Raw genomic sequence first — 15000 nt, 5'->3', positions numbered from 1 at the left:
TAAATAAGTTTGCGATATCTTGATTATACTGCGGGGCAATGTTTTGGTAATGAAGGATACACTGCTGCACCACCATCCATTTCACAAGTTCCAGTAGCCTACCTGCATGCTGAACACATGACCTTTTGTTTTCGCTTTGGCCATTTGTTACATCCTGTGTTCAATTACTGTAAAGTTGCTAAAGTTGGAATTGATGGTATGCACTGCAGCAGACGTTCATAATTTACTGGTCCTCCTAGCTAAAGCTGCTTCTCTCAGCAATGTGTTGCAGAGGACTAGGGGGGGGACCATGGCTTCTGATGTAATAGCCCTGTAACAAGTCTTTCCTCCAGCCATGCACTAAATCAATTAGTCAGGCAGGCCTTGCATCATGGTGAGGAAATTGGACTTAGAATAGAAATAGGTTGCAGGTTTGAATAGCATATCATGCTTAGCTGAAGTGCCTTGGAGCAAGGCATCCAACCCCACGTTGCTACAAGGACTGTGGCCGACACTCTATACAATAACTGTCCAGTCGCTTTGGATAAAAGCATCAGTTAACTTAGCTCAGTGTATTGTAAATGTACATGTTAAATCCCTTTTATTTCAAATGTGTGCTTAAAACAGACGATTTCAGTACCTTTGCAGTATTAATTTAACAGTTAGAGAGTCGAGAGTCGAGTAACAGATTAAGACAGCCATACAGTTTTGGTGACAGTAAGGTTATAACATAGACTCTGCGCAAAGAGTTAAGGGGAATTCTGTGTATGTTGCAGGCTGTTGCGACTTCAAGGCAGGCACAAGTAAACACAGTCATCATAGGCCTATATTGTATAGTGTACGTACCATGATGTGGCTCACGTAAACACAGTCATCCTATATTGCATTCTGTTGTGTACGTACCATGATGTGGCCTCCTGTTCCACTCAGTGTTGATCTTGGTCCTGCCACTCTTCCTCTGTTTTCATTAGCTGTACAAAAAAGAGAAAAAGACAGAAAGAGAGAAACATAAATAAAGGTTGGTGTGTGCCTTTCATGGTTTTGTTTTGATGATTGTAAGGCACAAACGTAATGGATTTACATTTATGGAACAAAGAGGGATGTCATGTCAACATGTCACGCGGCCCCACCACAATCCCCCCTCAGGAGTTTCTTGTTTGTGGTTTTTGATTTGGGTGGCTGGCACATATGCAGAGATGAGGTCGTGAGTTTTTTTCCTTTTTTGAACGCTGCATGAATCCTGAGATGAAATAAGACTCAAAGCCTCAGCCTTTAAACGACGAGATTTAAGATTCATTATTGATGCTGCACTTCCCTCAGCGTGGCGTCGTGGCGGCAGAAGAGGAAAAAGGCAGCCGTGTTTTTAACCGTGTGAATTTCTCACCGCACAGCTGGAGGGCAAAATTAACGGGGACAGAGTGGCTTTAATCGAATGAGGAAAAAAGGCTCAGAGAGAGAGAGAGAGAGGCAGAGAGAGAGAGAGAGAGAGAGAGACAGAACGTAAGCTGAGAGAGAGAGAGAGAGAGAGAGAGAGAGAGAGAGAGAGAGAGAGAGAGAGAGAGAGAGCGAGCGACAGAACGTAAGCTGTGTTGGAAACAGATGAAATATTCATATCTGCCGCGAGATATTAGGTTCAGAGCTTCCACCCGCTTGTCTAATTACCCCTTCATTGTTGTATCCCACGTTCCTTGCTTGCCCCAATATCTCTTTTTTCCCGCTCTCTCTCGTCTGTACCTCTCCATTTCTCCCTCCCTCCATATGCTTTTCTATCTTTTCCTATTTCTTGTTGTCTCTTTTTATTGTCCTCTTTTTCCCCCAACTACTCTCTCTATGTCTCTCTTGCTCTCTCTCTCCCCTCTCCCTCTATCGTGACTTTTGCTGTTAATGTTGATTAGCATCTGCACTCTCTCTCTCCCTCTCCCTCTCCCTCTCTCTCTCTCTCTCTCTCTCTCTCTCTCTCTCTCTCTCTCTCTCTCTCTCTCTCTCTCTCTCTCCCCTCTTGCTCTATCGTGACTTTTGCTGTTAATGTTGATTAGCATCTGCACTCATGAATAATTTATGGCCTCCAGCTATCCTAGCTAATTACCTGTAGCTCACTTTGACTGCCAGCGCGCTTTCCTGACTGCGGTTGGCTAATGAGTCTAAATGCTCCAAACTTCTCCTCGCTGTTGTTACTGCTGCTTACCGCCGCTGCTGCTGATGCTGCTGCTGCTGCTGCTGCTGCTGCTGCTGATGCTGTGTCTGCGTCTATGCCTGCCTCTGCTCTGTACTGGACTGTACTAAGATCAAAAAACAGCCCAGGCATTTTAGGCTTACTCTGGGGCAGCGGTGGCCTAGTGGTTAGGGAGGTGGATTAAAGATCAGAGGGTTGCAGGTTCGAATTCCACCATTACCTCTCCCTACTCTTCAATCTATGGCTGAAGTGCCCTTGAGCAAGGCACCTAACCCCACATTGCTCCAGGGACTGTAACCAATCCCCTGTATCTAAATAGTTATGAGTCGCTTTGGATAATAAGCTAAGTGCAATGTAATGTAATGTAATACTCTGGCCCCTTACACAAGTTCACTGTCTTTACTGAATATGTACTAATGGGCTGATCCCTCTTAATAGCAGGCCAATAAAAATATCTAAGAGCACTGGCCCCAGAGGACAGGTCGGCCTACCGGGAAAATGCCCTGTGTGCCATACCACCAGTCCAGCCAGTGCTGTACTCCTATAACCGGCTACTATTCTGCTGCCACAAGTCTCTTCCAGCTGCAAGGCGAAAAGCAGAGGTGATGCGGGGCCAATTAAGAGCTGGTATTCCTGTCACAGCAGCGCAGAGCACAGGAATTAGGGAAAAATGTATTCAGCCAGCCACCTTGTTTGGTATGACAACGCTTTGGTGTCTCTTCCAAAGGCAGGGAGAGAGGGAGGTGACGGCTGAAAACGCAGGCAGAGGAATGCTGCATATGGAAGCAGGAAAAAAAAATCTCTTCTCGGAAATACTGGAATCTAGGCCACGTTTTGCTCAGGAGGTAGAGACCGGGCCGGGCAGGCAGACAGGCGGAGAAACGACAAGCGACACACGGAAAACAGCTCAAAAGGATGACTGCGATGCCATGCGGTCCCACACTGCATATTTGCATACGTTAGTCGCTGCACGCAGGCAGGGCGGTCTCACCAGTGAGAGGAGGCTGTGATGGGCACGCTGCCGCACCTTGGCAACACCACACCACACCACACCACACCACACCACAACTCACCTTACCACACCACACCACACCTCACCGTACCGCAGAGCAGCGCACCGCACCGCACCGCACCGCACCACACCACACCACACCACACCACACCACACCGCACCGCACCGCACCGCACCGCACCACACCACACCACACCACACCTCACCGTACCGCACCACACCACACCACACTACAAGTCGTCATTGAGCGTGTTATTTCCCCTCCACCGCAAGCAATCACATCCCCTAATGGACACTGAGTGATGAAGTTTGAGAGCCTGTATGCCTCAGCAATTACGCACTTTTGACAGGAACATCCACTTCCTGGAAAGGAAATATCACCCTGATGATGGATGCTACCAGAGAGCTAACGTAGAGTAGGACAAGATTATATCATCTTGTACTCAGACTCAGAGCTCGTTGAATGCTTTCATCAGCTCTGGGTTTTTGTTTCTCTTTTTGAGTGCCAATCAGCAGAACTCTGTGATTCTGTGATTATGCATCAAGGTGTAGTGGTAGGAGCCCCATGGCCAGATCCTTAGTCTTCCATTCACACGGTTAACAGATGGTGCAGGTTTGTGAAAGATCTATTCAGCTCCACTCGGAAAAAAAACGAAACACAACCCAGTCTCTAATCCGCGACCTCACAAGGCCCATATTTGGAGTGCCGCTGGTTCACACTGAGCAAGGTTGTGGAGAGTTGTCATTATTGTACTGTAACCATAGCAACCCAATGGGTGGAAAAGTGGAGCACCAATTGGATCTGCATCTAGTAGCGATGGAGTGCTGAAGGTACACGGAAAGGGGAGAGAGAGAGATGGGGGTGGGGGTGGGGGTTGAGCTGGAGGGGAGAGAGAGAGAGAGAGAGAGAGAGAGAGAGAGAGAGAGAGAGAGAGAGAGAGAGAGAGAGAGAGAGAGAGAGAGAAGGGGGTGGGGGTTAAGCTGGAGGGGAGAGAGAGAGAGAGAGAATGAGGGATAGATGGAGAACTAGAGAGAGACAAAGAGAGAGATGGAGAACGAGAACAAGAACAAGAACGAGAAAGAGAAAGAGAAAGAGAAAGAGAGAGAGAGAGAGAGAGAGAGAGAGAGAGAGAAAGAGAGAGCGCTGCATCAGAATGAGGCACAAGAACAAGGCTGCATCACACAAGGGAGGGAGGTTGTTGCTGGAGTGCCATTGGGTCAACCCAGGCTGGCTGAGAGAAAGAAACGAGCGGAGCTCACAATCCTCAAACTCATCTGCATCTTCTCAAGTGGCCGCCTTCTAAATGGACCTATTCTTACTGGCGCAAATCAATGGCATTTAAGATCGACCAGAGTGCACTGGGGCCATTCATTGCCACGCTAATTGATTGGTCTCTGTTGACATTTATGCATGTGCAGCAGTCATATTTCCTCTAATGGATGCGTTGGCCATGAACACAGCACTTTTTGTATCCGCACAACAATGGCAAAGAGAACAGTCTAACAAACTTTCACCAGTCAAACAAATAGATAACCAAACGCAAGTATACAAGAGGGTGAGTGGTACAGACACGGCCATTGAGAGAAGGCTACAAACAACACTAAAGAGAATGTACATAGTTGTATCAGCATCGTAAAGATAATGAAAATAAAACCACTACTATTACTTAACACTACTGTTTAATGCTTAAATAACAAGTCCGACAGGCGGACCAAGATGCGTCCGATGGCGACGAAGACTGTGTTTTGGCCGATTAAAAAAAAACGTGTTTCAGACTGACGGACGGCCGGCCGGATGGACGGACGGACATACCCTCTTACAGAGATGCTAGGACGCATCTAAAAACTCTGAATGCTGAATATCGTGAGAGCTGGGGTCTAAGAAAGGTCAGTGTCCCGCTCAGTGCATCGCTGTGGCTGTTGTGTGAGGCTGGACGGCAATAAAGGATATCCTCTCGCATGCTGTGGCCTTGCACTCTTCCTGTCAGCTTAGTGCCCTTGTCCTCATTGCACAGTGACGGTACCCCCTCTCCTCTCAGGGGTGTCCTACAGGGGGGTAAAGTGTGACTGAGTTACCAGGGCCCTATGTACTGTATATAGGGGGCCCACACAGTGTCTGATCAATGTAGATATATGGCTGGGAGGGGTCCATTGGAGATGATTGTACATGGGACCCACGGTTTCCTGCTACGCCCCTGCCCCCTCTATTTCTGACTCAGCTTCTCATCCCAAAAACACCGACCCCCCCTGGGGCTAGGAAGCGACACTGGACGATGACTGACAAGTCCTCTCAGCGCTTTCCGTCATTCGCCGCCGGAAAAAGCGTTGATGGCCGCAGGCCTTCTTCACACGAAAAACTACAGTATAGGCCATGGTACATATGTACAGGATTGGCAGAAATGCTGTGGTGGTGAAATGTGTCATCATAAGGCTGTAAAATATTTGCCAACAACCACCCAAGAGACAGATATTTCCAGCAAGAGTGGTGTCGGTGGGGGAATACAAATTCGAACACATCTGTGCCCCCCATAGAAAGTCCAGCAAACTAAGGTGCTGACTGTCCTTGGGAGGGCAATTTTCAACTTCGATACCAGCAAAGCACTTTGTTGTTGCTGCTGTTATTGTATAACTGGACTTTCCTGGCCAAGTAGTGAGTCTCCTCCTCTCCTCTCCTTTCCTTTCCTTTCCAATTCCAACGTCCTCCATTTCACAAGCCCCTCAAGGCCAAACTAAGATGAATGTCTCAAGGAGAGGAAGATGGTTGAGGGCGGGTGGTGAGCATCAAAACACCGCTTTGAAGCCGGGCCGATTAAAGAGAAGAGTTGTCTGACTCGGGTCAAGAGGTTGGAAAGGTGTTGTGTGGTGGGCAGACTATGACCATGAGGGACAGGAAGGGGGCTAAAGGAAGCTCGGGAAAAGGTTAAGCTGGGGCCCATGGGACACAATTAAGAGTGAAGTCTTTTTTCTCCGGGAGTTGCAAAAACAGAAGACGGCAACTAGCTCTCTCTTGTTCCATACCCTCTTCTACTTCTCCTACTCTTTCTGACTGTCAATCTCTTTCTGTGCCTTTCTCTTCTCTCTTTCTCTGTCTTTCAATCTCATTCTCTGTCTTTCTCCCCTCTCTCTCCACACCACCCCCCTCTCTCTCTTGTTCTTTATTGACTGGAGTCAGTCAGTGAACACAGGGAATGCATGGAGGTTATACAACATCTTCCCCCTTTTTAAACACATGTGGCCATTGCACAAGGACGTAGCAAAAAGAACAAATAAATACCATTGCACTTGGTACTTCTGGAACTAAACAGTACATGCTAGTGTGTGTATTCAGTATTCATGCATGAACTTGCCAAACGATACATTGAGAAACTGAAGACTAAACAAAACATAATAATGAATAACAACGGATTCCCGGGGAACAATTGCTTAAGTCTTCAGGACGCCAATAAAACACCCAAAATAGCACAGTGAGAGATGCTGGACCAGAGCCTTCTTCCTTGTGTCCTATAACAGGGGTTTTCAAAGTGGGGTCAGGGACCCCTGGGGGGGCACGAGGGGGGGCGCTAGCAGGGCGAGGTTGTCTGGAAAAGCATCGCAAAATAAAAAGAAAATATTTAAATAAATTAAACAACTGGTGAACACCAAAATAAACAAAAAATAACCAAAAGTATTCCCATTGGGAAATGCATTATAATAGTCTATTTAATCTCTGAACATTACTGCTGTTATCGTTAAATAAAGCTTTCATTTTTTTATATCGCCATTGGGCACTGACTGATAGACCTAGACTATGGTTGTGAAAGCGGATGCACAGAAAAATAGTGTGGCACGACCCTCGTAAGCGGGGGGTGGGGGGTGTGTGTGCTTGACTGGAATAGATACGGTATGGGGGGGGGGGGGGGGGGTGGACCTTATCATGGAAAAGTTTGGGAAGCCCTGTCTTATAAACATCAGCATCATCAGGTTGCGCAACAGGGGAATGTGGAAGGGGGCTCTTCTCCACTTGACGCCTAGTTTAGATAAAATCCCAGAGCACTTTTGCTGGCGTCCGGCATTTGTAAGAAGTGCTGGCCAACATCTGCTTTCAATTGCAGGGGGGGGGGCCCTCCTCATTAAAACACATGGTAAACACCATACGTGATCCTTCTGATGTTTGACCATGTTAAGACTCGGACACTGTCCAGAACAGCCCCAGTGGCAGCAGCCATGTCTAAAGAAGTCGGGTCTTGAGGACCTCCACCGACAGCTCTGCTGCTTCTGGGAGTTGGTTAAGGTGTTTCCCCCTGTGGTCATGCCATCCAAACACTTGCCGTGTCCTGTACGTGTGTGTGTGTGTGTGTGTGTGTGTGTGTGTGTGTGTGTGTGTGTGTGTGTGTGTGTGTGTGTGCGCGCGCACGCGCATGTGTGTGTGTGTGTGTGTGTGTGTGTGTGTGTGTGTGTGTGCGTGCGTGCGTGCGTGTGTGCGCGCGCGTGCGTGTGTGTGTGTGTGTGTGCTATATAGAACAAAGTGTGGCTCTGGAGGCCAGGCCTCAACCCTGTCACTCCTCTCACCCCATTCGTCTCCCCAAAGGCACACAGAACATTTATTTAGTTGTTAGGAGGAAAGAAAAGTGAGGGTAGAAGGGGAAAAAAGCGCAAGTGATACCTATTTCAAAGTGAAGAGAGTGACCCGCTTGCAGCTTGGGCAGGAAGCGCTCTGCTCTCCTGACGAGCTTAATTAAAACCATAAGATGTCTGACATGTTTACTTTCTTGGCGCTCTCCTCCGTGGCTGCTGCTGATGGACCCGCTCATGGCAACAGCAGCAGAAGCAAAAGCAGCCAGGGTTGCCAGATGAGAAAAATGCCGCCTGGAAGCACTAAATCACTCCTAATTTCAAATAATTCTATAGATTTCTATGGCCATAATCCCGCCCAAATGCCATTTTAACCCTTTTTTTTTAACAGCAGACGGCCATCCTATAGCAGCCGAATTGGGCGGGAAACTGACCAATCTGGAAACACAGAAGCAGAAGCAGAAGTAGCGTCAGAAGCACAAGCTCGCCTCGCCAGCTGCGAGTCTCCCTGAAGGTTGTCAGAGCTGGCGGCAGTGGCACAGGCTCACCCCCCCCCCCCCCCCCAAGTCAGTCCCACCAGCCTTCTTAATAAGGCAGGCAGTGTGCCACGACGACGACTGAGCTGAGTGAGGTCTCTATTTGTCTCACACACACAGACAGATAAAACTCCCTTGAATACGGAGAACAATACAACTCTGAACGACTATTATTAAAGTAAACTGCAAAAAATACAGCTAATCTCTGACACATCTGCACACAGCGTCAATTTTTTATTAACTACAGCGCTCTGTGCTTTTTTTTCTTTTGTCGACTAGAATTGCCATGACTACGATAATGCCCATAGTCCCATAATGCACGCTGTTCCACCAGTGGAACACTGTACTATTCAATGCAAAGTTAACTACCCTAGTACTACACTACTATGATGACATAACCCAGCGACTTTAGTAATGCACTGCGACTAGGTCATTGCTATTCTGGTGCCAGCAAATGTATAATAGCGTATCTCAACGGGTTAAATTCTCCTTGAACAAAGAGAGAGGACAACAGCTGAATGGGGAAGAGGACACAGAATCACAATGAGGCGAAAAAAAAGTGCCCTTGGAGATTCTATAAGTGAAAATTAATAACGCCTCGGGGTGTCGATAATGAATTAACCATGCTGCTCCGGAAGTGAGAGGCAAGAGAGAGACAGGTGCTGGAGCGGAGACGAGACGAGACGAGACGAGACGAGACGAGACGAGGCGAGACAGTACAGTAGTCTTGCCTTGTCAGGGGAAAGTTAACCAGCCAGAGGTGTGACACTGACACAAGTGAGCGAGTGTAGCTTCTGAGTGAATCGCTGCCTGCCTGCCTGTCTGCCTGCTTGCCTGCCTGCCTGCCTGCCTGCCTGCCTGCCTGTCTGCCTGCTTGCCTGCCTGCCTGCCTGCCTGCCTGCCTGCCTGCCTTCTGCATTCCTGATTTCATGGGTAAGTCAGCGGGAGTTCCCGGGTTCCAAACCCCCCCATACTGTGTTACGAGTGTCAGAGGCCTCGTGCATGGCCGGATCCGGTTCCTCGTGGGGATAAACCCCAAACTGCAGGAAGCGTCCATAAACACACATGTGTGCCCGTAACACCCTGCCACTCTTGGTTCACGAGGCATGTGCTTTTTCTTGCCATGGAAAGTTCAGTGGTTAGGCAACCATAAACGCATCATGTCACCTCACATGTCAGTGACACTGTATGGTTAATCTGGCGTACACATGTGTGCTGTTTTGTTGAATACAAGTGCAAAGCTGAGCAGCATGTTCTCGGCTTAGTTGTTGCCAGGCCAAAACATCCATCAGATGGGAGTATTTTCTTCTGCTGTGTTGGAAGTGAGGAGGACAGGGAGCTATGTGGAAAAAAATAGGCCCAGGGATGTCGTTCAGGGGGGTAAAGTGTGACTGAGTCACCAGGGCCCCATGTATATAGGGGCCGCACACACAATCCAAATTATGAAGACATATGATTGGGGTGTTCCATTGGAGGTGATTGTACATAGGGCCCAAAATTTGCTGCTACACCCCTGAATAGGCCTAGACACATTTTTCTAGCAGGCAACTCCTGTAAAAGTGCTATAACACCATTAGAAGCATTCCTCCTCTGGGCAGAGGCGGGGTACTGCAGGAGGGGTGTGTGTGTGTGTGTGTGTGTGTGTGTGTGTGTGTGTGTGTGTGTGTGTGTGTGTGTGTGTGTGTGTGTGTGTGTGTGTGTGTGTGTGTGTGTAGGGTGGGGGGGGTCACATAAACCCGCATAAACCCACCTGTCCTGGAGCATAAAAAGCTCCTCCACCACACTCCTTCTGATTTAATCTTCAGGTGCAAGTGCAAAAAAATGCCCGCCCCATAAACAACCCAAGTCTTAACAAGCTATGAGAACTTTTAAAGACCTCTCCCGTGCCGTGCCTTTCCGTCTGGGAAAACATAGCGAGCGGTGCCCGGTGGGAGCTTATCAAAAGGCAACCAGCTGGTCAACAAACTCTGATGGCAGGCAGATATGAAGGCCATTCAGGATAAGGGGCCATTAGAGAGGGCTCTCTCAGTCTCCGCTCTACAGGGAACTGTCTATGGAGAGAGGGGGACGGGGACCAGATATCATGCCGGGCATTTTCAGCAAAGGTCTGTCAGGCATTGAGAGAGACAATGAAGCCAGTGAGTGATAACATTTTTAGTCATTTAATATGAGCTATTTTGACCACAACAGCCAAAATGAATATTGAAATCTGACTCGGAGAGGTCAGCTGTAGCGACATGGGGACTGATACCACTAACATCGAGGGGAGGATCAGGACAAAATCATCAATAGTCCACCGGGCAAATTCCCTGTATGCCTTATGGCCAATCCAACTATGATGGAGAAGAGGGGGACGGGGACGGGGATGAGGACGGGGTCAGGGTTAACCTCTCCATTCTAAAGCATTTTGCTTACCATGAGCACCACTTCAGGCCTGCGTGTCTGCGTGCGGGTCTGTGTCTGTGTCTCTGGGAAAGGGAAGTTTACGTGATTGCATCACAGTGATTTATGGAGGGATGTTGGGAAGGGGGAGGGGGGGTTGTTGTGGGAAGGGCCGCTGATACTTGCTTTTGTTGAGCCCGTGACAAAAGTAATCTGAAAGGCCCCTCCTCTCAATACATACAATGCAATGAGAACCCAATTCTGTGCCCTGACATCGCTCTGGGCCCAGGACAACTGACCCCCCTTTGTCTACCCTTGTTGGCTTCCCTAGTTGTGGGGGATAGAGGTTGTGGTGGTGGTGTGTGTGTGTGTGTGTGTGAGAGTGTGGGTGCGTGTTTGTGTGTGTGTGTGTGTGTGTGTGGGGTGGATGCAGAAGTGCAAGTGGAACATGAGCCATCTTGGAGAACATCCAAAACGAGGTCCCTAAAGAAACACAAGTCAATAGGTTTCCACCACACACCCACTGAGGATCAGGGCTGGACTGGCCATCTGGCATAGCAGGCATTGCCCACCCCACCCTTGTGGGCCTCTATTTTCAGAAATGTTAAAAAAAAAATGTTTTACATCTCTGAGAATATAGGGGCCCACAAGAGTGCTGGGCCCACCAGTGAGTCAGTTCTGTGCCATTAATTATGAGGGAGCTTTTAAGCAAGAAGTGCCCGGGCCCTATTTCCCCCCCCAGTCCACTACACCAGCCGCTGAAGATGATGGATAAGGGGCAACAGGCAGAGACAAATGGGGCTCTCATAAGTCGGGACGGGAGTCAACAATCTATATGGCCCGCAGTTATGATGACAGCACTCAAATGCAATGCTTTTATGAAAATGCATCTGCACATGGTTGGAGAGAAGGACGATACTTTTTTTACTCTAACCAGCTGTCTCCATTTTCAATTACCCCACCGGGATGCTCTATAAAATGGAAATCAATAAGACAAAACCTCATATATATTAAATCATAACAAAACTGATTTCAAAGCTTTAATTTCCTGCTTTTACGACTGAGAAAAGTTATTGCCATTCCTATCAGCATCATATGCATAGCCACCAATGAATGAATGAATTCATTATCTGGCAATGCAAATTGTGTATGCCTACCTCCCAAACCGGTGGTTAAAAAACTAACATTTAGGCATACGGTATATTACATCCAAAAAGACAGAGGCAAAAACAAGCAACGGCAAACTGTCTCTTTGTTAAAACCAAGACCACACAAAAAGTATGACTCAATATTTTAACCGCATCTAAACCGGGGGCTGTTCTTTTGGATCCAACAGCACAGCATCTGGATCTGTTTTAAAAGAAGTAAAGTAAAAAAAATGTCTAGTCAAGGTAAAATCCCTTCAATACAATCCTATTGTCTTGGTTCAAAAAGCCTCTCAGTAATCATTTCCCTGACTATTTATTTGTAACAGTGTGTGAGGTGAGACAGATTAAAGGTGTGAATCAATAATATCATTAACACCCGATCCCAAATCTGAACGGATTTAGCAAAATAATTGTATTTACAAGGTATGCAAAATAAGCTGGGCTATAAAGCTTTGAGCAACTGGACGTCTTTTTGGAGCTTGGAGACGTGTTAACCTTTCACCCAAATAGCTCCTTTGTTGAGTTCCTGGCTATAGCAATCCAGGAGCTACTAAGTATATGTCTGGTTCATTGTTTCTTCAATCTCAAAAAAGAAAAACAAAAAACTAAAACTATACTCTTTTGGTTACCATGATGTACTGTACAGTAGACGAACGTACAAATCGACTTTGAGAGATGCTATATTTAAAAAATTCATGAGCTCAAACATTCATGAGCTCAACACAAAGATGAAATTCAGAGCTAAGCAACAAATGGCACAATCCATGTCTATACAGTAGGCACTAACAGAAGTCTCAGCATATGACAGACGCTGGCTGTAGGCTCATGGAAGAGAATGTGAAAATAGCCCTTAGAGGCTTCTGATTTCAGTATGTGTTGGGCTTTAAAGCTTTGATAGAATCCATCACATACCAATGATATCTGGGATGGCTAAGAGAAGATTACCAGGAGGAATTTCTTGGGTATGTGTTTCTGCCTCTCTCTCTGTGTGTGTGTGTGTGTGTGTGTGTGTGTGTGTGTGTGTGTGTGTGTGTGTGTGTGTGTGTGTGTGTGTGTGTGTGTGTGTGTGTGTGTGTGTGTATGTATGTGTGTGTGTGTGTGTGTGTGTGTGTGGGTGTGCGTCTGTCTGTGTCTGTGACCGCACGTCTGTATATTACGCATCTGTGATGTGCATAGCTTCTATCGTTCTTTTACAGATTGCAGAGGAATCTCCTTCATGATCTATAATCTTTTCCCCATGAACCCCAAGTTTCTAATAGAACAAAAGCCTGAAGATCCCTCCATCCGCATCAGCCCCCGCCATCCTTCCCTTATCTGACAGGCGAACGCATCCCAACTCACTAATGTGTCACCATGGCATTGATTAACTCACATGTGTGCGGACAGATACCTCAGCTACGGTAGATAGGCTGCATGGGGGAAGGGAGCAGTGTTGCCAGATGTGTCTGATCAAATCCCGCCCAAAAGGTGCTCAAAAACCGCCAAAATGCGCTCAATTCCACCCAATTTCATCAAATTGCAGTGATTTATATGGGAATAAAACTGAATATAAAAAACGCCAAATGGCTGATTTTTCTCATTTTTACCCGCAGACAGCCATCCCAAGCAGCCCTATTGGGCAGGTAACCACCCAATCTGGCAACAGTGGAAGGGAGGCTCATAGCCTGGTAGTAGATTTCTCCAGGGATCACCACACAAGCTGTTTTTTTTTTTTTTTTGCTTCGACCAGGAGCCTTCAACACTCTCCACACAGGATGGACTTGACATATGACTTTTAAAAGCTTGATAGCACATAATCACGTAAACCCGTTTAAAACATTATCTTTCCAAAACAGCAACGAGCGACTGAAATGTCACACAGTGAATCCTGACATTTAACAACAGTTTGACAATTGTGGAACCACAACAGAGTAAAATAAAATAAAATAAATGTCAAATCCATAACAGCATTCCGTTTTCTTCTGCTTTGCATCCTCCTTTCCAGACTCTAACTGTGACACTCTACCCTACACCCTTTGTGTGTCCAAGCACACACCATGGCTATGTGTGAAATATTCAACAGTCGCTGTATAGTCCATTATACAGGGTGTGTGGATTGCATTGTTCTATTCCCTACACAGTAGACTGTAGTGAAGGAGTGTACATTGTGCATTCCATTCTATGGCTCATTATCCTACAGTGGGACTGGAAGGTTCCATGGGTACTTATTCTTTAGAACTACAAAAACATTCCAAATGTTAGAGTGCCATTCTTTTTGCATTTGACTTGATGATCTACAGTTAAAAAAACACCACACCACAGTCTTCAGTGTTAATTCGATCACTTATAGAGTCAAATATAACATGCAACACTGCTCCACTTTGTCAGTTACGTACAGTACTCTTCAAGTGTTGAGTTAACTGAGTAGAATGTACAGTGAAGTTCTACCACGGGGCAACTCCTTTGGAACAGCTGGTCGTTGGCCGTGACTGCATCTCCGCTAATGTTATTCAGCTCCAGCTCTGGGCACTGCGTGGCCTCACAAACAGGTGGTTTTAATTAGGTCAAAGCGCCGTAGCTGCGATTCGAAGCTGGCAGCGGAGAGAAAGAGAGAGAGTGCAAGTGCGAGTGCGTGGCTAATCTCCGGGAACGTGTCCAATGTTATCACTTTCTACCCCGTCCACCACTCGCTAGCTCGCTACGCTCAACCCCCCTGAGCGAGATCGCACAAGCTTTAATTTACCGCTCGTCTCAGTCATTTCCGCATCCCGCCTGTGCGCTACGCATCTGCATCCACCCCCAGCCAAACACCCACACACACACTCACAAGCACCTGTCGTACCTTTTCTAAAGGTCTGTCAAACGCAGGCACAAGGACGCCATACCACTTTGTAGCGGCAGCTAAATCACCTTCAACAGTCCCTAATGAACTTGTCTATGGCTTTCAAATGACTTTTAAACACAAGTTTCACACCTATACACAGTGAATGCAAACACAGAGGGTGAGGCAAACAAACACCACAATGAAAAGGGGGAAAAAAACATTGGAGGTAAAGAGGAGGAGAGAGAGAGGGGGAGGCAGAGGGGGATAAAGGAAGAAAGAGAGAGAGAAAGATAAAGGGAGAAAGAAAGAATAGGAGGGAGGAAGAATATAAGGAAAGATTAAGGGCGGCAGAGATTAGACTTCATGGTCTATTTCTTCCATTGCTCTTCTAATGGCTAAGGTAATGATATAAAGGA

General features: G+C 47.0%; 1 protein-coding gene across 1 annotated transcript in view; it reads right to left on the bottom strand.

The window, feature by feature from the left end:
- Positions 1–15000, bottom strand: part of tspan18b (tetraspanin 18b) — a 70711-nt gene that overhangs the window by 38687 nt on the left and 17024 nt on the right. The window contains exon 2 of the mRNA XM_063196030.1: positions 883–950. Within this exon, the coding sequence (XP_063052100.1) occupies positions 883–885 (3 nt within the window). The 5' untranslated portion in view covers positions 886–950. The remainder of the gene's footprint in view (positions 1–882; positions 951–15000) is intronic.

This window comes from Engraulis encrasicolus, chromosome 4, assembly GCF_034702125.1.
Source record: "Engraulis encrasicolus isolate BLACKSEA-1 chromosome 4, IST_EnEncr_1.0, whole genome shotgun sequence".
Classification (NCBI taxonomy): Eukaryota; Metazoa; Chordata; class Actinopteri; order Clupeiformes; family Engraulidae; genus Engraulis; species Engraulis encrasicolus.
Note: the sequence above shows the minus strand (reverse complement) of the source record. Positions and strands in the feature narration are given on the sequence as shown.